This window comes from Biomphalaria glabrata, chromosome 3 (genome assembly GCF_947242115.1).
Source record: "Biomphalaria glabrata chromosome 3, xgBioGlab47.1, whole genome shotgun sequence".
Taxonomy (NCBI): Eukaryota; Metazoa; Mollusca; class Gastropoda; family Planorbidae; genus Biomphalaria; species Biomphalaria glabrata.
In genome coordinates, this window is record NC_074713.1 from 9,504,804 (window position 1) to 9,532,345 (window position 27,542).

The window sequence follows — 27,542 nt, forward strand, 5'->3', positions numbered from 1 at the left end:
ATCTAATTGTAGATAATAGGGGACAGTCCTCCATAAGCCAAGTCTTTCACGGTAGTAATCAAATGGGAATGAGATCTACGCCTAACGAACAGTTATAAAAGATGTGAAATGAAAAGATGTTCATTGTTCAATGAAATCCTAGAGTTGAACATGTTTCACAACGCCAGTAAACAGGTGAACACGAAGTGGAGGCCAAGGCTTTAGAAATAAAATGCACGAATCGAAGCTTTAAACAGTCACTTTCACATTCAATTTCCTAAATTAATCTAACTGGGAGAGAGAGAGCAAGAGAAGGAGGAAGAGATAGGAAAAGAAAGAGAAGAGATAGGAAAAGAAAGAGTAGGGAGGACGAGAGGGAAGGAGGGAGAGAGGTAGGGAAAGAGAAAGAGGAAGGGAAGAAGAGAAAGATATGAAAAAAGAGAGAGAGGGGGGAATGAAAAGAAAGAGATGTGAGGTAGGAAGAGAGAAAAAGAGAGAGAGAGAGCGGAACACAGAGAGAAATGAAGAGAGGGAGAAGGAGAGAAAGAGAGAGAGGACCTAACGGGACCAAACTTCACGCCCTTAGAGATGAAAGAAGGCTCTACGTAAAACTAAACAACAAAGTCCACTCTCAGTTCTGTAAAGTAGACACATGCAAACGTTCAGTCCTCTGAGAGCCATGAAGCTCTTCTATTGAATGATTTCACATGAACCTATGAGAAGCCTACCGTCAGCCTAATATTAAGCGTGAAACACGATCTGAGAATGTAATCAAATGTATCCCTAACGTGGAATGAACTCCCTCCAGTTCCTCCTCTCGCCTTCCACTCCATTAAACATTGGAGTTTCGCGTGTGCAGATCTCAACCGGCCAATGACGTCTGTATTTCAACACCGGCATCCAACTATTGAAATAGAAACAAATCCCTACAAAATATGGAGCAAACACACACACAAAAAAAAATAATAATACAATTGATGATGAAGAAGAAATCTAACGGACTGCAGTCCAATGTAGCGTCCAATGACAATCAGAAGACAGGTCCCAGGCCCTGGCTTGTTCCTGGTACCTTCAAAGTTGACTTAGCGTTGGTCTCGCGTGACAGACGTATGAATAGAACTGCGATGATAGGCGACGGACGAAACGTAAAACCACCTCTGGATTTCAGTAGCCATATTTTTTTTTTTTGTATTTTTAGACAAATAACACCTTTTTGAGCAACGGTTTCCTAAACCGAAATTGTAAAAAGAAAAAAAAAATCTCGTTCCATCGGCCGGTGCAAGGGAACTAACTATTCAGAATCACATTCCCAAGAAAAGAACAGAACACGATTACGTTGAGTTACATACCGCATACCATACAAGAAAACAAGACGTTTCCTTTGACGTAGACTTCGGGTCTACAAAACTGCAACGCGTTTCTATCAAAGCCGCCAGGAAATGATGCGTGAATTCTTTCCTATTCATTACATCTACGACTAACCGTTCAAAGGGTAAAAAAAAAAAAAAATTAGAAGTGGTTGTTGTTGATACACTGTTGTTGTTGTTTTCGACAAGTGGTTTAAAATATTTACTTTTACTCAACAACAAAAATATTAAAGCGTCTAGAAATGTCTGGAACACGGCTATAAAAAGAGTCAATAAATAAAGAAAATAAGTAAGTACTGACGACTCTGTCTAGTTCAACAAAGATGGCCTCGGGAAATACTCCCGTCAGGATACAATAAGTAACAAAACAACAACGCTAGTCCGCTATCTAGAGACCAAGAAGTAGAATGAACTGGAACGTTGCTGACCATATGCTAGTAAGGCAAGAACTGAAAGATGCAAGAGACCCACTTGTTCCTCACTATGAACCAAGTGCTTGGACTGTCAAAGAATATATGTCAGTGTTTTGTAGATGTGTGTGTTAGTGAATGGGTAAACTCGAGAAAAAAAATTCTTTGTTTCAAATGATGTTATAACTATCATGATTGAACATTTATATATATATGGTTCAATAAAGACAATCTGCCATCAATAAAGAAATGTATCAAAACACAGTTCCATCAATAAAGAAATGTATCAAAACACAGTTCCATCAATAAAGAAATGTATCAAAACACAGTTCCATCAATAAAGAAATGTATCAAAACACAGTTCCATCAATAAAGAAATATATCAAAACAGTTGCATCAATAAAGAAATGTATCAAAACACAGTTCCATCAATAAAGAAATGTATCAAAACACATTTCCATCAATAAAGAAATCTATCAAAACACAGTTCCATCAATAAAGAAATCTATCAAAACACAGTTCCATCAATAAAGAAATCTATCAAAACACAGTTCCATCAATAAAGAAATCTATCAAAACACAGTTGCATCAATAAAGAAATCTATCAAAACACAGTTCCATCAATAAAGAAATCTATCAAAACACAGTTGCATCAATAAAGAAATGTATCAAAACACAGTTGCATCAATAAAGAAATGTATCAAAACACAGTTGCATCAATAAAGAAATCTATCAAAACACAGTTCCATCAATAAAGAAATCTATCAAAACACAGTTCCATCAATAAAGAAATGTATCAAAACACAGTTCCATCAATAAAGAAATGTATCAAAACACAGTTGCATCAATAAAGAAATGTATCAAAACACAATTCCATCAATAAAGAAATGTATCAAAACACATTTCCATCAATAAAGAAATCTATCAAAACACAGTTCCATCAATAAAGAAATCTATCAAAACACAGTTCCATCAATAAAGAAATCTATCAAAACACAGTTGCATCAATAAAGAAATTTATCAAAACACAGTTCCATCAATAAAGAAATTTATCAAAACACAGTTCCATCAATAAAGAAATCTATCAAAACACAGTTCCATCAATAAAGAAATTTATCAAAACACAGTTCCATCAATAAAGAAATCTATCAAAACACAGTTCCATCAATAAAGAAATCTATCAAAACACAGTTGCATCAATAAAGAAATCTATCAAAACACAGTTGCATCAATAAAGAAATCTATCAAAACACAGTTCCATCAATAAAGAAATCTATCAAAACACAGTTCCATCAATAAAGAAATCTATCAAAACACAATTCCATCAATAAAGAAATCTATCAAAACACAGTTCCATCAATAAAGAAATATATCAAAACACAGTTGCATCAATAAAGAAATCTATCAAAACACAGTTCCATCAATAAAGAAATCTATCAAAACACAGTTCCATCAATAAAGAAATATATCAAAACACAGTTGCATCAATAAAGAAATCTATCAAAACACAGTTCCATCAATAAAGAAATCTATCAAAACACAATTCCATCAATAAAGAAATCTATCAAAACACAGTTCCATCAATAAAGAAATATATCAAAACACAGTTGCATCAATAAAGAAATCTATCAAAACACAGTTCCATCAATAAAGAAATCTATCAAAACACAATTCCATCAATAAAGAAATCTATCAAAACACAATTCCATCAATAAAGAAATCTATCAAAACACAGTTGCATCAATAAAGAAATCTATCAAAACACAGTTCCATCAATAAAGAAATCTATCAAAACACAATTCCATCAATAAAGAAATCTATCAAAACACAGTTCCATCAATAAAGAAATCTATCAAAACACAGTTCCATCAATAAAGAAATATATCAAAACACAGTTCCATCAATAAAGAAATCTATCAAAACACAGTTCCATCAATGAAGAAATCTATCAAAACACAGTTGCATCAATAAAGAAATCTATCAAAACACAGTTCCATCAATAAAGAAATCTATCAAAACACAGTTCCATCAATAAAGAAATCTATCAAAACACAATTCCATCAATAAAGAAATATATCAAAACACAGTTCCATCAATAAAGAAATATATCAAAACACAGTTCCATCAATAAAGAAATCTATCAAAACACAGTTCCATCAATAAAGAAATCTATCAAAACACAGTTTCATCAATAAAGAAATATATCAAAACACAGTTCCATCAATAAAGAAATTTATCAAAACACAGTTCCATTAATAAAGAAATATATCAAAACACAGTTGCATTAATAAAGAAATCTATCAAAACACAGTTGCATCAATAAAGAAATCTATCAAAACACAGTTCCATCAATAAAGAAATCTATCAAAACACAGTTCCATCAATTAAAAAATCTATCAAAACACAGTTCCATCAATAAAGAAATCTATCAAAACACAATTCCATTAATGAAGAAATCTATCAAAACACAGTTCCATTAATAAAGAAATCTATCAAAACACAGTTCCATTAATAAAGAAATCTATCAAAACACAGTTCCATTAATAAAGAAATCTATCAAAACACAGTTTCATCAATAAAGAAATCTATCAAAACACAGTTCCATTAATAAAGAAATCTATCATCTACATTTCCATAACAGTTCGATAAAAACAATCTTATCTTACCTTAAGACAATAAAAAAAAAAGTATATACAAAAAAGTGGCACAACTAAATACTAGACCACAAAACAGAGGGGAAAAAAATGAGCAAAGGCAAGCAGTTGGTACAAAGGTCAACTGTCTGTAGCCACAGCTTGAACGTAAAGTAAAAAAAAAACAGGATAAGAGAAAGATGAAACCGCTGATACCGCACCGTCTTCAAACTCGGTGGAGAACTTTATGAATAAATGGTTACAAAAAAAATGTGGAAGACACGAGGGTGGTAGTGGCGCTCATCACCACCAGACAAACCAAGCCGAATCACTTTGGCAGCATGCGTTCAAGCTGCTTTGAAGTAGCTGTCCCCGTGCTCATCCATCCGAATCGAAATTTTTTTTTTTTTTAAGCGACGCAGTGGCCCGGCACTGATCTCGCCAGAACACGCAATGTCATAGTTTGGTCAGGGTCCCAATTTGTTTTGTAGCTCAGTAGGTTGGGTGCACACGGCGTTAAGTAACACTCGTGGTAGCCCAAATGCCGCAATCAAGTAATCAGAAGCCAACGAGGTGTAGGAATACATTAGATCCTCTGCCACAGACAGTCTCAGTCTGGACAGAAACAGAAGGGAAAAAAAAAAAGTAGGTGGCGTAATTTTTCAAGGCCACAACAAAGGTCATGGTTACGTCTGCTTGCTGAACCATATTGTGAACCTGGCACAGACTTGGAATTGTTAAGTCCACAAACACAATTAATCCCCTTAAAATTACAATGTCCACCAATCGAAAACAGCTAAATTTATCTTTTATTTAAGAGGTTTAAACAAGAAAAAAAAAAATAAATTTAAGGACAAGAGACAGCAACAATGGACGTGCAATAGTGTGCCCTGGAATTTCAGAAACTTTAAGACAGCGAACACAATGTTTCAATGTACATAGATCTAATCTTGTCTGAGCTTCAGTTGCAAGTATTTATAGATTTATTTCATTGAATATAAGAAGACGGTTAAGTGTCCCGCATAGCTGGGAATGTAGTTCATTCAGTGTTATGATTAGAACAACAGACATTAACTTTACACATTTAGAACCAATACTCTTCAAAACACAGACATTTATAATGAATGTCGCGGCTAGCGAACACTTTACTTTCTTTTAGATCAAGAGCTCTTGATGATAATGAATTATTAGAAGCCAAAGGATGTATTAACAATACTGATGTGACACACAATGAAAATTTACTTTTAGAGACACCATTTTAAAAAATAATAACTCAAACACAGTGGTCTAGTTAGGTAGAGTTTCTGTGACCAAGAGTGAATCATGTGACCAGCACTAAGAACGATGGGCATATAGCTTCCCCAGCTTTATATGTTTTGCTACAAGGGGATTAACTTTGCGCGATGAAAAGGGAGGGAACCTGAAAAACACACACACACACCCCAGATCACCTTGTAGATCACAAAAACTATTTTGTTAATTAAATAAACAAAACTGTTCACAATAGTCCAGAATGACTTCAGTGACATATTCCCATAGATTTGTTTACAAGCAGCTAGATCTGGCTATTGAAGTCCAATTAACTGGTTTGAGGTTTGGAGGGAAATAAAAACGGCAGACGATAGGAACAAAAAAAAAAAAAAAAACACGGGTGATAACTCGGCTAAAGGTTTGTTTTGGTGGAACCTGTTAAACGTGGAGAGGAGAGAGGTCACGCCATCGGACGCTTTCGTGCGTTACACGGGACTAATGGACGGCGCATTTGGGGTTGTCTCTTCCCCTCCCCCTCTACCCCCGAACGACTATTACCAAAAAAAAAAGTCCCCTTGCAATAGCACCTTTAAATCTTTAATACTCACAAACACACTCACAAATGGGGCTCCCCCCCCCCCCAACCCATTAGATGCGGAGATGAGAGAAATGGAGGAAGCACGTGAAATAACTCTATATCTACCGACATCCACTTCGTTCTGCTCACCAATTCCCCAACTCACACACACACGCCACAGCTACCAACACCGAGTATCAACTACTCACTCCAATGTCGGGCAAGACTTTTTTTAAAGGAAAAAAATGCCGGGGGGGGGGAGGAGGAAATAAAGCCGTTTGTGTGTGTGTGTGATAGTGATATCGAGATAAGATAAAAACTCCGAGTGGCAACTTGGTTGATCCTCGATGCAGCACTGATAGCCTCTCCTGCTCGGGCATTAGTTACAGCTTTTAAATGTCAGAGAATTTCAAAGTAAATCTGTCGCTTACCTCAAATGTCGACATGAGGACACCGAGAAGAGACATGATTTGAAACGCACAACTTAAAACAGCCCATTACTACCTTTTTTTCCCCTGTCATTACGCATGATTTTTTCTCTACGGTAAAATACTGTGCCGTGTGGTCCAGCAATGACGTCATTACACGTGATTCTCTATACGGTAAAATATGGTATAGTGGTCCAGCAATGGCGTCATTACAAGTGATTTTCTACTGAACACATGCGGGAATTCATGTGTGCTCAAAATAGACCAAATATAATTTTAAGTTCATTATACTTTAACCAGTTTAACCAGAGTTAGTAGTAATTCTTTCCCCCAAAAGATATGCATCAACTATCAAATTTCTAGAAAAGTCGTTAGAGCCGTTTTCGAGTTCCGTATCCGGGTTCTTAAACCGCTGAAGAATTTGCAAGCTAATAATAGAAATAGTAAAATAATAATAATGATAAAAACAAGAAACTGAATTCTAGGAGTCGGATAATGTTATCACAGATTTAGATCAACTTACGACATATTTAAAATTAACCGTGTTTCTGAATCTGTATAAACTATTCAAACAAATCAAATGTTAAAATTGGTGCAGAAATAAAACATTAAGTTCTCCTAAAACGGAAGCTAAGAGCAAGCTAAATCTTCAAATCCAATGTCCATTTGGTCCGTCTCGTTCAATAGTGTAGCTCATTAAACAATCAGATATACAAATTGAATGAAAGCTCCTGAAAATGTTTCCAAATAAATCCTAGAACTAGATGCAATGCTCTCAAAATAACGTAAATTAATAAAAGCAGGGGCAGCAACTCTGACGAACTTACAACAGCAAGTTGTATAGTTTTTTTTTATTGTTATCTCCGGTTCAATATTTGACGTGCTAAATGAGTTTAGGTTATTGTATAAAATACAAAGGCAAAGAAACACTGTTTTATAATCTTTTTTTTATTTATTTAAAAAAAAGTATTCTGTATGTTTTTCATGTTATTTAACGTAACTATATTAATTTTACATTTTAAACGATTTGTTCATTTAAAAGAAAGCAGCCATTAACGTTTTAGTTTGGAATGACTGAAACAATGACAGGCCGGGTCAGATAGCAAATGTCAAAATGCCGAGCTGATCCCAGCCAAGACATTTATAAGCAATGTATTGTGTATCTTACGTGAACCAATAGATTGAACAGTAACACGGACATATTGTATTGGATTATCTGTTGGCTGCTACCAGGTCAGCCATATACTCTGAAAGTTATTGGGAATAATTGCTTGATAGTCAGGGACTTCATCGGCAAAGAGAGCCCAGGATTAGGAGTTGGTTGGCTAATAAAAAAAAAAAAAAACTAGCAGAATGTAAAGTCAAATCCGGTTTATCGGACCACATTGGGACGCCATCACGTTCATTCTAATAACCAGCTGGTTCAGTTAACTGGACTCAATTGTATAACAGCATTTGTTTCAGTTCCAATAAGCGACTGGTTCAATGGGATGGTGGTATTTTGTTTTACCATTGGTTCAGCAGCCACACGGCAGTCACGCCCCAACTAAGCAACAAACAATTTCTAGTTTCAAACTCAAGAAATCATCTTCATTAGCAGTTTACTTCCTCCCAACCACCCACCCCCTTTTCCCTATATTTTATATTATGTGTCAACTACAAACTGAAACTATCACTATCGTAACTTTAAGTGAAAAAAAAAACTGTTAACAAGACTGACGGGGTAGTTTCTGTCGCTCCGGGTCAAAGACCTTTATAATCTCAACGAATGATCTGGCTGTCCATAGGGGACATTCATAGCCAGGTAAGCAAACGTCACACCTCAGCCCCCCCTCCCTCCTTTTCCCTTCTATCAACAGTGAGCCCCCTGGTTTTCTAATACATTCAAGCTAACTACTCTTGGTATTCTTATCTGATACTTGATTGGACCATTCCAAAGAATCTTGTGTTTAGTAGTGGCAAATATATAGTGTTTCTTTGCCTTTGTATTTTATACAATAACCTAAACCCATTGAGCAGGTCAAATATTGAACCGGATATTATGGGTTGTTTTTATTTCACACTTTTTTTTTTAATATATTTTTTCTACGACTACCACAATTTAAAACAAAACAAATACAGAGTATTCGAGTAGCTTCCTGACAACAGAGATATTTCAAATCGGTTTCAGTTACCAAGAAAAATCAATAACTGGAAGGCGTGATTTTATCAGCTGTCATCAGTCCCAAATGTGTACTGCACACACCGCTGTTAGCCTCACCTCTTAAGACGTGTTAAGTGTGTGTAAAAATATATATATACACATAGGAAATGACGTTCAAGGATGGGCATTAAGTCAACCGAGTCTACCAACTGTGACTCGGGGACAGACATTTCGTTATCGCAATACTAAAGTAAATGACAGTGTTCGCCCTGAAATGCTGGACAGTCTGTTGCGTTGTAGTGCACGGCCGGTGCACAATCACTTCGTGAAATGAGAAGATGGGAGTGGGAGTGCGACCGGGACATGCTCCGCGGCTGGTTTCCGTGTTTCCAGTCGCAAGGTGCTTTCAACTCTAAAGCTGCCACCGCTGGAAAGCGAAGTCGCAGAGTCGTAAACGTGAACGTAGAAAATAACAAGTTGACTTGAAAAAGTTACAACCGAAGCGTCATTGGCAGGCGAGATTAAAAGATAATGGTCTCTCCTTAAAATTTTCCTTCTAAGCACCATAGCTCTAGAAGCACGCCCGAGAAAGAAGAGTTACTAAATGTAAATTGGTCAAACAAGAACAAATAATTAAATTAAAGAAATCACGCTCTTTTTTTTCTTCTTATGAACTAGGCGCATGCGTGCCCCGTACCACTTCCGCTTACACATTTATGCAAATGACATGAAAACTTCAAAGTCAATTAAAAAGAATATGTATTCTGTTTATCTCTTTCTTTCATTTCTTCCATTTCCCCAGACGATCTCCACAAAGAAGCGCGTGATCTTTGTGAAGCAAATAACATCCAGTGTACAGATGGACCAGCTTCCGGTGTGATATACATCTGTTTACATATGCATGTTTCACGGGTGAAACGTTGCTAGCGGGGTAGGGGGAGGAATACGCCAAAGTGAAAAAAAAAAAAAAAAAACATTTGGAAATTGCGCATCACAGTCATAACGGCGACCTCTTGTTGTTCATCTCTTCTGGACATGCTAGACTTTTATTTATTTTGTGTTGGCAACAATTAGTTTTAAAGGCAGATGAAACAACATTGATAACTGGCATGCTTTTTGTGTGTGTTTTCTCGGTCATCAGACTAGCAAGTCGGTCAAAAAAACAACCATGTCTTAGTCATTCACTTTGGCTTACAAATTATGGACTTTTTTTTTAGATGCGGGAGTAAAAAGAAAAAAAAGTAAACAGACCGAGAATTTTAAACCTATTAATATCGTAAATTATAATGACACATTCACTACAATACCAATCTAACCCTAACTCTTGTATTAACCTTAAATTAACCATTACTGCAATGCTAAATATAATTGTAACTTTTATTCAAAGACAAATTCAAAAGCTAAGACCATAGGGTGGCATCTTACGAAACTAAGACCACACGAAACTCTCTCTCCGTGTAGCCTAAAAAGTTGGAGAGGAAGGAGACTAGAATTGTTTATTTACTTGAGCAAGTCCCTCTAATCTGTGACGAATCCTTCTTAAGCTTACAAAGTGCATGTGTTATCACTCAATACAAATTCAGATACATAAACTGGAGCTAGCCTTTTCATCCAAAGAAATCATTGTAATAACTAATCAAGTCTGATGAGCGATTTGTGAATACTTCGCTAGTTCAACTTCAACACATCACAAAGTGTGGATCGTTGTTGACTCGTTACTGCTTAAAGTGACGATTTATTGCTCATCAGTAACATAGGAGAGATTGAGAAAGCCCACGACACTCAGACTGGTGCGCTACTTGTTCATGGACACATGAAGAGATTAGAAACAGGATGACAACAGCTATTGGGTCCCGCGATGACATCTAGGAATAGAGAAAGAAGATTGACAGATCATGTGTGGTGTACCAACGATTCAACCGTCAAAGGGATAGTGAAGGATGAACGAAGAAGCAAGTTTAGATGACGAATCTTTATTAACAACAAAGACTGTGAGAGATATGATACTACAAAATAAACGTCAGTCTGGGTCTTTGGTTCTCTGGTCACAGTTGACTGGTGCCGCCTCTGTCGCCACTACCATTGATTCAGCAGACATTTGTGCTGCTCTGTGGTAGTCTCAGGAACTGTTGCCTTCCCAACACGCCATGGATGTCTTCTACTCTACTCCATAGGAACGACCTTTCCACTGTTTCTCTCCTTGCTGGTCAGGACGATGATTCATTGCTACTGCAGGCAGAACGAACTAAACTCTATAGCCCAAGAGGTTGTTTCTCTTTTCCTCTTGGGCCGGAGGAAACTCTCGTCCACAACACAGATGTCTTGAACCAGTTCTTATCGGTGCACCAGTGCGCACCATTTAATCCGGTGTGGTGCAGAGTTACCTCAATAAATATTAGTCACAATTAGGTTGAGTATGAATGGGTTAAAATAGATTGAATTACAACTAGAAGAACAAAAAAAAATATAAACAAGAACTAGAGCCATTCTTTATGTGTCATTTTTCAAGGGCACAACAACGTCTAGAAGTTTGTTGTATGTGTGCGACTGGATCGGTAACAGGCCTCTACATATATGTTCTAAGCATACACTCACTTGTCAGATCTGAGCGGAACCAGATTTAGCATATTCAGAACAAGACACTCTCATGGGTCAACTCAATCAAAACATGATCTTCTCCTTTGGTTCAACACACATGTTATGTATACATAATCAAGACAAACTACTATGACATCGCCAAGCACTTTTGCTGCCATAGAATACATAGTATGCAAATATACATCATCAATGTCTTATGGTATCGTATTTAGTTTCGACTAGTTTGGCAGCTGAATGGGTTCTAATATCTGAACATTTTGAGATGTCGCTAAATCGATTCTAGCACAGGAGGAGTAAAGTAAAATAAAGGTCTCCTTTCAGACCTTGTGGTCTACAAGGCAAAGGGTGTAAAGGTCATCTGTTTCTGTGGCCTACGCTTAACGAGGGTGTCATGTGGCCAGCACAATGACCAACCGCCTTTACTTTTCCCCAACTAATATCAGGTACCCATTAGAGCTGGGTGCTCAGAGGCGCCCAAAGATCCCGAAATTAAATAGCCCAGTCTTCACCAGGATTCGAACCCAGGACCCCTGGTTCAGAAGCCAAGCGCTTTCCCACTCAGCCCACTTCCAAATCGAAGAAAAAAATTATAGTAGATGTTTCTGTCAACTTAAACAAAACCCACCTTAACATGTATTTGAAAATGGTTGAGAACCACTGATTAACACAAATGCGTTAAAGATGCGTATAATCGATGTCTATACATTTATAAACATCAGTATTAATAGAAATAACGTGATTCAAATCAAAGCCTAGTTTGAAATGAACACCCAAACAACTTAGGCAGATCAATGCACTATACGGACTGCTACAAAATAATAATATTTAAAAAAAACAACACTATAAAACAATGTAAAGTTTCAATGTGGATGGTTTCATTACGACCTTCGGCCAAATCACGTAGCCATGGAGAGACAAACATATCACCCAGACATCAACAGACAAACAGCCAGTGAGAAGACCAACTTGAAAAGTCCAACAAATGATGTTTAAAAAAAAATTAAAATACAACACTTGACAAGGCTAGTGTACATTCAAAATCTACGTCCGTGTCTGATATTTTGTTATTCAAACCAGAAATACCGAGAGACGTTCGTGTTTTGCACAAAACTCCAAGGTTCAACGGAATATTCCAAAATGTTGGGTGCTAGGTATTATTTTGAACTATTTGCTCAAGTTCCGTCACAACATCCACTGCTTGCTTTGTGTCTCTATACAATGAAAACACTTTACATGAAAATAAATGATTGGAAGATTAAGAATAACATTCTAATAATACTCCAACTAAGACGTTCCGTTAATCAGTACTACGGAAATTAAAAAAAAAAATATTAAGAATTTTTTTTTACTACGAATGAAACAAATGAGACTAAAAGAATAAACATGTTTTGAATCTATGTTGAAACCTTAAAGTATTTCAAAGGCTTCTGTGGGACTTTATTTTTCGAAGGCTACTGTGGTCTAAGACCAAACCAAGTCCAAGACTTCGGTAAGCTAGAAGTCTGGAGATGTTTAGTTCTAATAAAAATAAAGAGAATAATCATCATTTGAAAAAAACAACTCCTAATCATTCGATCCAAATTCATCAATGAACTCCCCCAGTTTGATCTTCTGTTTGTTAGTACTTACACGATCAGTACATCCTGTCTACCGCGTTGCTGCTAAACCTTTTATTATTGAGATCAACTAAACAGCTTCGGCCAGCTTTAAATATGGTCTCGTAATATTCATCGATTCCTACTATTAGCATGCATTCTCGTCATGGGTAAAAGGTGAAAACTGGAAGTTGGACGGGTAGTTCGAAAACGGCTCTAACGGATTCCCCTAGAAATTTGAGAGTTTATGTATATCTTTGGGAACAAAAATAATACTAGCTTATTGGCCACACAGTGAAACCACTGGTTTCACCCTCATCTTTTTTTTTTTTTTCAAAATCATGAAATCCTTAAATTTCGTTAACTTCTCTTTTTTTTTTTAAATTACGGCTTCAGTGGGAATTCCCGCATTCGACTTAAATGTTTCTTTGTATTCAGTAAAGAGTTGAAGAAATAAATAGACGTGCATGAGCATTTCGAGCGCCGTCTCTGTGCAGACATGACGTTCCAGTCCCCATGCCCTTGTAACATCATGAGCTGGACTGTTAATAGAAGAACTTGATTGTGCAAAGTTCCGATGGAAGGACTTCTTGCAATAATGAGGCAGTACAAGAAATACAGAGCATCAGTCATTATAGATCACCATCAGCTTCATAAATTGGGACTTTATTTAAAACAAAAAAACGGTCGAACTGTTACAAGCCAAAATACCCCAAGGCTCAAAACATTGAACAGATTTCATGGTCCCATTACTTTCCAGTTTGATCCGTCTTCAAGAGAAAGTGAATGAAAATAAAAGATGATATAATACCGATAATAATTTTAATTTTATAGCGCTGGTAGGAAATGTAATGTAGGATCAAGGCGTAATGAGTCAATGAGGAGGTAGGTGGTCTACATCAATGTCAATTTACCCCCTCCCCCTTACTTTGTTTCGAAAAAAAAATCTTTGCCACACCGGCTCCCATTGAATGCATCCCCATAACTATTAAAACTAGGAACAACTTCTTAGGGTAACAATGAGCGCTACGGAAACCTGTTCAGAGTGTAACAATACTTTCTGAGCTCGCCCTCGTCATCAGCAAGCAAGACTACAGCCTTGGAATGGGGAGGACAAAGGGTTCACTTGACCTTCAAAAAACTAGAGTCACGTGACTCACCAACCACTTGAAACTTACACGATGAGAAACGGTACTGAAAACGGGAGCACTACTTCGCGAGGACAGGGTGAGGAGGGGGTGGTTGGATGCTGGCGAGAGCCGAAGTTTCCCCCAAATGTTTACAGATGACTTGACCCCGAGACTCTTGCGGGCCAGTAGATAACGGAAATGTTCGCGGCCTCGAAGTATGGCTATCACCCGAGAACAACTTAAGAGCTACTAAAACTTTGAGGTAGTGCTAACACTGATGAGGAAATACAAAATCGAGCCTAAATCATTTCGGTGGTGGAGATTAATCAATACATTTTTTAAATCGCATTTCAGCAATTTTTTGTTTTTCAAATAATTATTTGGAATAATTTTCAACTAGTATGCAAAATATGTGTGATTCCTCCAAATTTAACCGAATTTTAAGTAGAGTTCGATTAATCTGCTGGCCTTGATCATCCAAGACAATGAAGATCTACCTATGCTAGGACAAATTTGTACAAATACTCCATCTTCCGTAGTGCTATTAGAGCATGGAATGGGTTGCCTGAGCTAGCCAGGAAAACCAGTGACTTGGCAAAATTTAAGTCATTGGTTAATATGCATGAGAGAATGCATAACGCGTAGGACGTAATCATCTTTTTTAAAGTCAAGTCTATATTATATAAGATGAAGATAAGATCGATGCCAAGTTAACTAGAAATCAATTCACTCAAACATCGGATCAGAATCGATATACTCGAGTCCTGTATTGAGACTGTGCCCATCAGTTTGTAAGGCCAGAGCACGACGTCCTCCTCCTGCTCTGCGCTTTGTACTTCCCAGTCTAGAGTTAGAAAGTGAAGACACTTAATACTTAGAAAAACACACACAAAAAAAAATAAAGTGCAAGTTCTTTCCGCTAGTAGTAATGTAATTGGCGTGATAAGAGAGGGTTGTTCTACTTAATGACCCTGTCATACACACCAATGACAAGGGGGGGGCGCGGCCCGTTGTGTCACAGCACAGATATTTCCCTTTCTCAAGTGCGGGCTGTAATGTTCCCACACTACGATCCAGGATCAGTCAGATCGCGCATGTTCCCAGAACTAAACATGGGAGCGCGCAGGGAAAGAGAGGACGAAACTACACATGAAAATTATCAACCAAAGGTTCTATAAACAGGATCAAATAGGATTTGTATTTCAACCATAGAGAGCTGGTTAATAAACTGAAATCATATCAAAGAGAAAGATAGGCGATGTTTTTATAAAACATACGTGAAACAAATTTGTTTTAAAATTACATTGGGACCAAAAAGTTATCAACCTGCAAGTTTGTCATCACTATTTATCGGAAGTTGGTTAATGAAATAAGAAAGCAGATAACTGGCGATAGAACAGAAGTATACCAGAGTGGTCAAAGACGGATTGAAATATCGCTATATGCAGTCAACAAAGTAGAAACTACGTTTTGGACTAAGGAGTATTCATTGGAGAGTCAAGACCCGTTGGAATATCATTTCAAGGACACTTCAAACACAAGATCCATCAACAGACTTCAGGGAAATTCTTTAACAAAATTAGCACTATTTGATAGCATTACTTCATAAAGGCAACGCTAAAGGTTTATGGGGGGGGGGGGGGGGGGGGAACGCAAATAAAACATGATTGAAAAGTATTCAATATTTTCCTTCCCCTCCCCCTCACTTTGTCTCAAAATTATGCCAGCGACCTGGTCAACCTTTCATCACACTATACTAATGAGTTACAACAGGAGAAAGTTTTGCCTTGGGGTGAAGGTGTGTGTTGGGGGGGGGGGGCAGCTTATTTAAATTTTAGTTCCAGAGGCGGAGCAAACAAGAGCCACGTCCTTCATCTGAAGCTCGTTATTGACCTACACTAAATATAGTATTCAGGCAGTTCGTGAAGTAACTCAACCCCTCCCTTTTTTTTTAAACCCAGACGTTACCACTTCAATTAAGTTTTTTTTTTTTTTTTTTGTATTCGAGGCAAAGTCCATCCCACAAGTAAATAAATCTGGCCGTGCCAATGAGGTGGTCCGAACCGAACCTACCGCTAGCGACTGGTTGGCATCGCGTGGGTGGCATTGGAGGATTTCAATGCGGGGGCCATGCCAACCCTTCAAGTAGCAAAACAAATAGAACGCCCCGAAATGGTGTAGCACGATAAGAAAAGAGCCCCCTGCTCTGTGAGGCGCTACCATCCAAAGCACAATACGTGCACACACACAAACATAAGAAACAATCAATCACTAGCAAGGAGACCTAGTGCAGTGTCATAAATCTACAACAATAACAAACGTGGCGTGGGGGGAACTGGGACGAAAGTACTCACGAACTGGGCAGGTTCAACAACAACAAAAAAAAAAAAGCCATGACAGCGGACAAAAAAAAAAATTATCTTTTTCTCCAGAGCGCACCCCTAAGTGCCCCCACCGCAAGGTCGAGAAAGTAAACCGAATGCACCCTGTGACTAAGGCATGCAGCTTCTACACTGTATACATTTCACATCAGCAGCCTGGTAATTACAACTAATCTATTTTATTATTGCCCCTCCCCCTCCCATTTCCCCAATCAGACAACAAATTGCTGTACAGCTATTTCTAAACTTCCTCATGGAAACAAAGGGCTGCCAAAACACAAGTGTCTTTTTTTTTTTGACACTGAAAGTGCCCAGTTCTTGGTGTTGGTTAATTAAGATTCTAGCTTCTGACTATAAATAAGGCCACGCTGTTGTCGTGCTTCTGGTTAAAACTAAAATAGAAAACCAGTTCGCAAGTTCATCAAATTACTGTCCTCAAATTGTACTTTGCCACAAAGCTAAACAGTTCAATGCAACGTAAAATAAGTAAGACATACAGCACTGCTTCAATGTCCATTAACTAGAGGTATAAGGATTGGACACTTGACCAGCATTCCTATTTCTCACAAGCGGTCAAAATCATCAAATCAGTTGAGAATCTGTTTCCCTTTCCTATTAAAGTCGAACCAGGTTTTATTTAAAAATATTTTAGCCAAGTGTAATGAAATGTATTATAAATTTACTTAAGGATGGTGAACAAAATGAAGACACGGAAACATGAACAAAATGAAGACACAGAAAGACAGACAAATGAACCATTGACATCAGAGGTCAGCAAATCGTTACTAACCAGACCAGCACGTCGAGCACATTAGCAAGACTATTAAAGAGAATGTAACAAAACCAAGAGACCAGAAATAGAAAACAAAAACTCTATAACGAGGTCAATGACATGAGTGGCTGTGCTGGTCAGACTGATCGACTGGATGATAATGTAAGTAACTGGCACAAAAAGCTGTTGACCCTAACAAAGACTGACTTCAGGTTTCAACAACATAAAAAAAAGGATTTAACAACTGCCCCCCCCCCCCCCCATATTCTGATTCTACCCAACATCTGGTGACGAGAGGGCTAAGAATAGACCAAGAATTAATCATGTACTAATGTTGCCATAGAAGATTTAATAATAATTAGATTTCTGGGATTTGAATCATTAGCATAAGGTTTACATCTAAATGTTTATATAACATTACAAACCATGACATTACTTAAAAAAAAACAATTTAAAGGGGGAAAAAAGAAATAATCTAAATCCAAGCAAAGTAGTAGAAGTTGTTTGTTTTGCTACATCTTTGTGTCAGTGAGCAGATAGTCCTAAATACTTTATACTATGGATTATACTTCAGATAGTCCTAAATGCTATGGCTTATACTTCAGATAGTCCTAAATGCTATGGCTTATACTTCAGATAGTCCTAAATGCTATGGCTTATACTATAGGATAGTCATAAATACTTTATACTACAGATAGTCATAAATACTATTATCATGTTCAGGACAGAATGTCTTTTCTATTAGCAAAACAAAATGCTTTTTTTTTTTTTTTTTGCTTAGAAATCTATTTTAGTCTCACTTTTGACAGCGAACCAAAATTTCTTAGACTATAGAAGATATATATTATGTGTTAGAGGTGTCACCAAATCTGACATCATTGTTAGACTAGATTTGATTTTATTTACTACTTTTATATTTGTTTCTTTAGAAGCTCAATTTATCTGAATTCAAATTATTTTACATTAGCCTTTAGAAAATCAATGTATGCCAATCCATATTTTTTTTTAGTAAAAAGTAGGTTGAAATATTTTTAAACACACTTGAGAAAGAATTTTTTTTCGTTTCACTATGTTTTAGGATTTATTTTTTTTTTGTTACAACTTTTAATGATAAACTTGAATTAATTGGAAACAATAAACCAATAAGATTCTCAAACCCAATAACACATTCACTAACTTCTCATTATACAATAGTACAATTGTACTAGACATTACAACTATTGAGCTATTTATAAGGCAGCATGGAAAACCTTCTCCCATATACCCCCCTCCCCCCCACACTGGTCCACAAATGAGATTGGACCATGGCATTTAAAGCTGTTTTTTTTCTCCAGCAATTTTTACCTAATTTTGTTTTGAAGTTAAACATCCTTTGTACCTCCTGTTTAAATATTCAATTTGAATGTTTTTAAAAACTATTAACCAGCTTTAATTTGGTAACCCATTTGTTGTATTTACAGCCTGTTTGTTACAATAATAATAATTATTATAGCATTTATATATTTTTAATAGACTGCTACTGTTTCAAGATTTTTTAAAACAAAAGCAAATAGATTTTGACATGGCAAAAAAAAAAAAGTAAAGTTTCCCTTTCAGACCTTGAGGCCTATAGGGCAGATGAAGTAAAGGTCATCTGTTTTTGTGGCCTACAGTTTATGAGGGTGTCATGTGGCCAGCATAACGACCAACTGCCTTTACTTCTCCCCAACTAATGTCAGGTACCCATTAGAGCTGGGTGGACTCAGAGGCACCAGAAGATCCGGAAATTAAAAAACCCAGTCTGCACCAGGTTTTGAAACCGGACCCCAGTTCAGAAGCCAAGCACTTTACCGCTCAGCCACCGCGTCTCTAGAAAAAAAAAGTGCCCCAATTTTAGTGTACTGAAAAGCAGGGCAATCAGCACAAATGTCTGTTAGACACTTTGTAATTACCGGTACGGTTTGTTTGCAAAGGTTTTACAAAACATCATGTTTGTCTGGTTTGTTTGTTACAAGTGGGATGTCTTGCTGGGTGGTAAAATGCTTGGATGCCAAGAATTTAACGATAAATTATTGAGATAAATTGTATCATTTTACCTGTTGATGCGAAAACTGATATTATATGTTATAACTTAAATAGTACTAAGACAATATTGATAATTGTAATATTGATAATTTGAATACAAATTTAAAAGAATAGTAGAACTAGAAATGATATTTTACTTTTAAGATCAATGCATACTATTTACTTATTAATAGAGATCAGTGTTATGGTAGCAAGAGGAGATGGTGGTGGTGTTTTATATCAATTTAAAAAAACAATAACTGCCTATTGTTTTTTAAATCATTTTACATGTACTATTAAAGATTATTTATGGCAATTATATGAATATATTTTTTTAACAAATTATGTTATGACTCAAATAAATAACGCCCAGGCTTTCATCTCGTTTGATAGGACTCCATAGTCACATGAAAAATTGTTCTATGAGATGAACTATCGTCGTTATACGACTGAAAGAGGCTAAATATTCATTTAATTAATGCATACACGTGACTAGTTAAGTAGATAGGAGCTAGTAGAATCTAAAAGACTACAGCCTTATAAATGATAGTAATATAGTTCAGGGGCACTTGAAGAGTTTCTAGATTTCAAATACTATATTATATCTAGATAAACTAGGTCATCTGACTACTATGTGCCTTGATCTGACCTATTGTGCAATAAAATATATATATTAAAAAATCATGACAATTTCCACCTCATTTCAGTCACACATCACTAGTTTTCACCTCAGTTTTATCCTGATAAGAATCTAGACTAGATCTAAAAAATCCAAAACTAGATTATATTTATTACACACATATATATATATATATATATATATATATATATATATATATATATATATATATATATATATATATATATCAAATTCTGACTGATAAAGCTAAGCCAAGTTAACTTTATTGGGTTTTAGAAAGTTTCAAATTTTAAAGAACACATCTAGTGATAGATTTGTCAGATCTAGATTCTAGTACTAGAACCTACTAGACTTTACAAATAGATCCTACAAACTACAAAATATTAGTAATAATAATGTGATTTGTAGTGCAGTTAGCTAACCTAAAAAGTAAGCTCATTATATATATATATATATAATGTATATATATATATATAATGTATATATATATATATATATATATATATATATATATATTATATATAGTGTTACAAATGAACAGTGATAGGTAGAGGTCAACGTATGACCCCGGCGAGATGACACAGCAGCTGGTGTTCCCTGGAATCTACATGTACAAACAAAGACAGGATGTGACGTGTCCACACGTGTTGTTCCAGGGGACGAACAGATCTAAGTAGGGGGACAGTTACTAATGAACAGTGACAGATAAAGGTCACTACGTGTGACCCCGACTTGATGACACTGCATCGAGTGTTTTCTGGAATCTACGTGTATAAATAGAGACAGGATGTGACGTTTCCTCACGTGTTATTTCAGAGAATACTAGCCGTGTTTGTGCAACTTTGGACAAGCGATTAGGGACTCTATATAAGCCAGAGAGTTAATGTGAAAGTCAGTCGTATGGAGTCGTGAGTGAGCCGTTACAGTCGATACAGACTATGTAAGACGTGTGCGGCTCTGTGGAAGAGAAATGTGTACGACTCGGTGCAAGTTAACTAGGGTAGAGTTAACTGGAGTGGACTACTGTCGTTAAAGTCTATACAGCGAACTACAGTGGACTTGAGCCGTTACAGTCGATACAGTCGATGTAAGACGTGTGCGGCTCTGATTCGGTAGACTTGAGTGCGACTTGGTTCAGCTTTAGGAGACCTGGAGCGACACTGGGAAGTGTGTCGTTGGTCTGTTCTGTGGAATACGGCTCGATGGAAGTTGAGAAGAGATGAATTGCAACGAAGTGAAGAGATGAATTACAACGAAGTATAGCTAACTGTAAACTGACAGATATTGTACAGTCTTCTACGCTACATGTTACAGTGACGAATTGTTAGAGTTAATAGTCATTAAAGTTATATGAAACTGAAAGTTTAGTCGTCAAGTTCTTTGCAGTGTTTTTATTTGTGTGCCAACTAATACATCTAGCCAGAAGATTCAGAAATACGTAACAATTGGTGTCAGAAGTGGGATCTTTCTGGCTAGAATGTGTTCCATCAAACTTCTATTTGAACTTGACATGAAAGAACTTAGACAAGAGCTTCGAGACAGAGGTCTACAGCTTAACGGAAATAAGGAAACGCTAACAGCACGTCTCAGACAAGCCCTGTTGGAAGAAGATGAGAATCCGGACACTTGCCAATTTGAAATCAAACCTAATATGACGGAGCTCCTGAGAACTTTGCAATACAAAATGAACTCGGTGAACGAGAGCATTAAAGAGATAGAATCAGAAATCAACACTAGATTTTCTTCATTTAACCAGTTGATCAAAGTCATGAATGAGAATGAACAAATAGCTACCACGCCCAACAAGACAGAAGAACAAACAGATACAATAAAAGATCAAACGAGAATCATGATGAACCAGCTACTGAACACTCAGCAGTATCAGATTGAGTCGACAGATGAAAGAACTACACCATTGATGAACAGCGAACAATTGTCCAACCAAGAATGTGGCGATACAGACAATTACGATAGGGATACTGGTGATGGTTGTGCTGTCTGTGACTGTGATAGTAAACCAAACGAATGTGGCCCACAAGAAATGAAAAGAGACGGTAGCTGTTACTATTTCAACGAGAAGCAGAATGAGACCGCTGAAGAACCAATAGAAGAGACCTATAGTTTGACCGAAGCTTTAGCTACAGATATACCTGATATGAGTACCTCAACTAGCCAAACAGATCAAGACAACGTTGGGTCTGCGTCCAAGCCTATTGCTGTGGGCCTTAAAGACTTCTGTCTTCTATCTGCCAGTGTCTGCGAGAGGAACTCGAAGCTTGATTATTGCACCCATGCGTTTGACAAGAACTGTACGTACGTAGCTTTACAAGAAGACTGTGAATGCCAAGAAATACACCAACAAGCTCTAGACTTAACAGAAGCTTGTACAGCTATCAAGGTAGGCGCGAGAAGCCCTGGTGATAGTCAAGGAATTACAATAGAAACTGATGCTGAAGTTGATGGACCTTTGCACGTTGAATGTTATCAACCTGCCCCACAGTCGAGTCCTCCAGACTCGGATGAAGGTGATGACGTGTTTGACACCTTGCCTTCAAGTGGACTTGCAGCTCATTCGCAAAGCACCCATCGAAGAATAATGCTGAAGCAACTTGTTAGATCAACAGTCTTGATGACTACAGCTATGAAATGCAATGCCTTCCTATCTGCTAAGTCGCTGCCATCAGCATGGATCGACAAGAAAGCAAGACAACGACAACAACATCAACGCAACCAAAGAAATATCAAATTGAGGAGGCGGAGAAAGCGACATATGCAGAGTGCAACGTGGATGGCTCCAACAAGATCAAGATACAAACCCACCCCTTCTCCCACTGATAGACCCCCACCTGCATTTATGAAACTCCATAGCCCATGTTGTAAGAAAACAAGCCCACCACTTCTCCCACTGATAGACCCCCACCTGCACTGATGAAACTCCACAGCCCATGTTTTTAGAAAGATTCTATCCGGAACCATCAGACCAAAGAAGAAAGCCTTACGAATCAGTTGAAAGTGTGAAGCCACTTATGAATAATCTAAGAACATTCCTCATGAGAATAGGTTGATGAAGTATAACAGAGGTTTTAGAAGAACGCTAATTAAGTCAGAAGCAAGAAGGACAGAAAAGAAGTAGTTTAAGATGTCAGAACTGTAGTGAGTAACCATCTGTGACAGAACTGTACAAGAAGATCAACCCAACATCGTACAAACCCAAGTCAGTTGCTGTTGTTTAAAAGAAGAGCATGTGAATATTGCTGTAGTGTGATGAACCTAGTTATCTCTGAAGAAGCTCTGTAAAAAGATGCTTGAAAATGTAAAACTCAGCCAGTGAAGCACGAACTCGTTAGAATGCTGATGAATTTTCTCGACAAGAGTGCCCAATGTAGTCATCTGAAGGTCGATGTTTCCATACCAAGATTGATGAAAACATTTGTGAGGAACTGCTGAAAAATGAGGATTTGGCTCCCATTCTTCTATGGAAAGAAGATGGACAACTGCCAGATTGAAAGAACATCTCTGAGAAGGGGGGCAACCACCAAAGCTTCCTAATTGATCGTCGATCGATTTCATCAGTATCGTGATGAAGTAGAATCTGTTCGGGACGAACAGATCTAAGAAGGGGGCAGTGTTACAAATGAACAGTGATAGGTAGAGGTCAACGTATGACCCCGGCGAGATGACACAGCAGCTGGTGTTCCCTGGAATCTACATGTACAAACAAAGACAGGATGTGACGTGTCCACACGTGTTGTTCCAGGGGACGAACAGATCTAAGTAGGGGGACAGTTACTAATGAACAGTGACAGATAAAGGTCACTACGTGTGACCCCGACTTGATGACACTGCATCGAGTGTTTTCTGGAATCTACGTGTATAAATAGAGACAGGATGTGACGTTTCCTCACGTGTTATTTCAGAGAATACTAGCCGTGTTTGTGCAACTTTGGACAAGCGATTAGGGACTCTATATAAGCCAGAGAGTTAATGTGAAAGTCAGTCGTATGGAGTCGTGAGTGAGCCGTTACAGTCGATACAGACTATGTAAGACGTGTGCGGCTCTGTGGAAGAGAAATGTGTACGACTCGGTGCAAGTTAACTAGGGTAGAGTTAACTGGAGTGGACTACTGTCGTTAAAGTCTATACAGCGAACTACAGTGGACTTGAGCCGTTACAGTCGATACAGTCGATGTAAGACGTGTGCGGCTCTGATTCGGTAGACTTGAGTGCGACTTGGTTCAGCTTTAGGAGACCTGGAGCGACACTGGGAAGTGTGTCGTTGGTCTGTTCTGTGGAATACGGCTCGATGGAAGTTGAGAAGAGATGAATTGCAACGAAGTGAAGAGATGAATTACAACGAAGTATAGCTAACTGTAAACTGACAGATATTGTACAGTCTTCTACGCTACATGTTACAGTGACGAATTGTTAGAGTTAATAGTCATTAAAGTTATATGAAACTGAAAGTTTAGTCGTCAAGTTCTTTGCAGTGTTTTTATTTGTGTGCCAACTAATACATCTAGCCAGAAGATTCAGAAATACGTAACAATATATATACTAGTTGAACAGCGGCCACTACAACCTATGGGACCGCAGTGGGCCCCGCATTTTCATAGGACCTGCGCTAATTCTAGGTGTATAAATTATTAAATTAAACCATTTTATAACTTATAACAGATTTCCCCGAGGCCTCCTGTCGATTTACCATGAGTTCCTGGAAACCTCCTGAAATTGCAAAATATACGAAAAAGTCCTGGAAATCTCCTGAAATTATTAAAATCTTGTGAAAACTTATACAAATCTCCTGAAATATATCTAATAGACAAAATTGTCATTTTGTGGTGGCATTCAATATGGAAAACGCCATAGAATCACTTGAGGTCAATAATTCTCGTAGATAGATTGAAACATTTGGTAATTCTTACTATTGAGCTATGTAGGAAATAGAATTTTTATGATATTCTGTATGACCTCACTACACGCAAGGCTCGTAAATTAATTCTGTACGTTGTAAAGAATGAATAAAATGCAAAGAAAATTTGTTTTCTAATACAAACTCTTAATTTTCACTTATTATCTGTATCCCTACCCAAATTTGGCTCTGCTATTTAGTGACGGGTAAATACAGAGTAGATTACTTGTTCTCTTTCCATGATTTCTTGGTCACAATGGTTAAGTCCAGCCCTACTATTTAGTGACTATTTGTCCCCCCCCCCTCTTTTTTTTTTTGTCTCTTAAATTACGGATGGTAACTCTACTCCGTCCGACTTGCAAAAATAATAGAGTGATCTTTCCATTACGTGGTGTCCAAACTCTTGAGCCATGAGCCATATATATATAAATATATATATATATACATAAATATAATGCTTGAAGTTTTTTTGTGACGATTTGCACAGGTACTGCGCATTGGCACTATTTTCAATGTGGGGAAAAAATATTACTTTTCTAGTATTTGAAAGGTTATTGTTAATTTATCAGTGGTTAAAGTTAGGCAATCCACCAATGAGTACCGGCACCTATTTTTTTTTACAAAAAAAAAAGTGTATCACTGATCTAGATCTAGTGCATTGGATTTAGATCTATATCAAACATGACAAGATATTATATCCCTTAAAAAAAAACACTTTTTAATTTTCACACAAAATTGAAAGTTTACTATGAAAATACTGTAAACATTTTACCAGATTCGTTAATAAGTTGTGTCTTTTAATAGAAATAAATTTACTTATTTTTTATTTTATTTTAATGTAAGGGTCCTCCAGTTGTGGGAGGGACATCTGACATTCACTACAGTCTCTGTTGTGATCTAAAGAATGTTTGTGTCAAATTTTCATCAAGATTGGTCAAGCCATTCTTTTTAAAATAATACAATAACAGACATACTACATGTGATATCACTATTACCCTTATTACACTTAACTGTCTATAGAGTAGTATAGTACTGTATAGATTACAATGATTTAAACTTTAAACATATTCAGTATTAATACTGTAATTATTAGTATTAAATAATTAGATCTATATCGAGAATAATCAAGATTCTAGACACAAAAACACTTTGGAATATATGTTTACTAGATATACATCTGATCTAGATTCTAGAAATAAACTACCATGATCTAGATTCAGATTTTATATTATATCTAGATTATTCCTAATTCTATTATTATTATTATTATAGCTTTTATATAGCGCTACTTTCATGCTTATAGCATGTTCAGAGCGCTTTGGTCCAATCTCATTTGTGGACCTGTTGGGGGGGGGTGGGTATCTGGGAGAAGGTTTTCCGTGCTGCCTTTAGGCGCTCAGTAAACACAACTCTGCCCGAGTCGGGTGTCGAACCTCGAGCCCGCTTCTAGGTAGCCAAGCCAAGCCAAGTTCAAGCGCACTTAGCCTCTCGACCATGCTTCCCACGCTTCTATTCTAGACTCTCATCATTCATCCAAATTTATTCACAGATTTTTAAAATTTTTATTAGACTTTTGACAACTTTTGTCCAGCCAGTCTAGATCTAGATTCTACATTTACATAGATCTATTTTCTAGTATCTACATCTAGTATCTAGAGTAGATTATTTGATAAGCTTACGTTCAATTAAGCCAAGCCGTTTAAGTCTACAATAATAAATTACTATATAATAGTATATATATCTATAATATAAATAGTATAAAAATATAATAATAATAATTAATATAGGCCAATATAGGCATAGGCTATAGAACTATAGGTATACTATAGGTATAGATTATACTTTATAACTTTAACTTTAGAGTGTATAAGTATAGGATGGCTATGCTAGAAATTAGAAAGCAGAACCTTCTAGAAATAATATTATATAGATCTAGACTAGATCTAAGAAGACTAAGTTCTAAGTTATACTTATAGTTATAGATCTGTCTACTAGATCTAGATATCTAGATCTATATAGAACATATCTAGATCTATAATTCATAATGTATCTATCATCTAGATTTAGATCTAGAGTCCATACTATAGACTGTACATTTACTCCGTGACCCACTCTTACTCTACTCTTAGTCTTGTCTCTACGACTACTGTCTCTCTGGAAATTCGAAATTAGGTCAGTAGATTTTCTTCTAAGAGTAGTCATCAATTTTTACTAAACTATGAATAGTTTCAACAATATAATACTTTCTACTTACTTTCGTTTGTCTTTGGCCATTACTGGTGAACCATCCAACTATTAAAAACCGTTTGAAGTTGACGAAAACAATGAAAATTATCCTTCAAAACACACTTTCAATGTTGTAGTATGGCAATAGACGTCATAAAGAATTCCGGTTCCGGGTCAGGGCAACTTTCCACTTCAACAGTGTTCCGAATGTGTGTAGTGTGCAAGGTTTGAGTTTACACAGAACACACTCAACTCACAATGGCTTTGGGACTAAGAAGGAGGATGGGGTGTTGTTTAGAAAAGAAGATTAAATATTTCTTCCAAGGTTCAATTCTTTTTTTTTTTAATTTTCAAAGAACATAATGTATTTTAAAATAAATAAATAAAAATCCATGTTTGTAAGCCATCAGCTTGGCAGCATCTATGCCATTCGTTAACATGTATGACGCGTAGGTCGTAA

The 27,542-nt window shown here is 36.8% G+C and overlaps 1 protein-coding gene across 4 annotated transcripts in view; it reads right to left on the reverse strand.

Annotated features, from left to right (window-relative positions):
• Positions 1–27,268, reverse strand: part of LOC106066304 (hypoxia-inducible factor 1-alpha-like) — a 66,480-nt gene extending 39,212 nt beyond the window's left edge. Inside the window, exon 1 of one of the 4 annotated variants that reach the window (XM_056023255.1) lies at positions 27,111–27,268. In XM_056023255.1, the coding sequence (XP_055879230.1) occupies positions 27,111–27,130 (20 nt within the window). In that variant the 5' untranslated portion in view covers positions 27,131–27,268. Of the gene's footprint in view, positions 1–707; positions 923–4,422; positions 4,558–4,610; positions 4,736–27,110 lie in introns of those variants that run through there. The other 3 variants (XM_056023257.1, XM_056023258.1, XM_056023256.1) reach the window with 3 other exon arrangements.
• Positions 27,269–27,542: the final 274 nt, after the last annotated feature.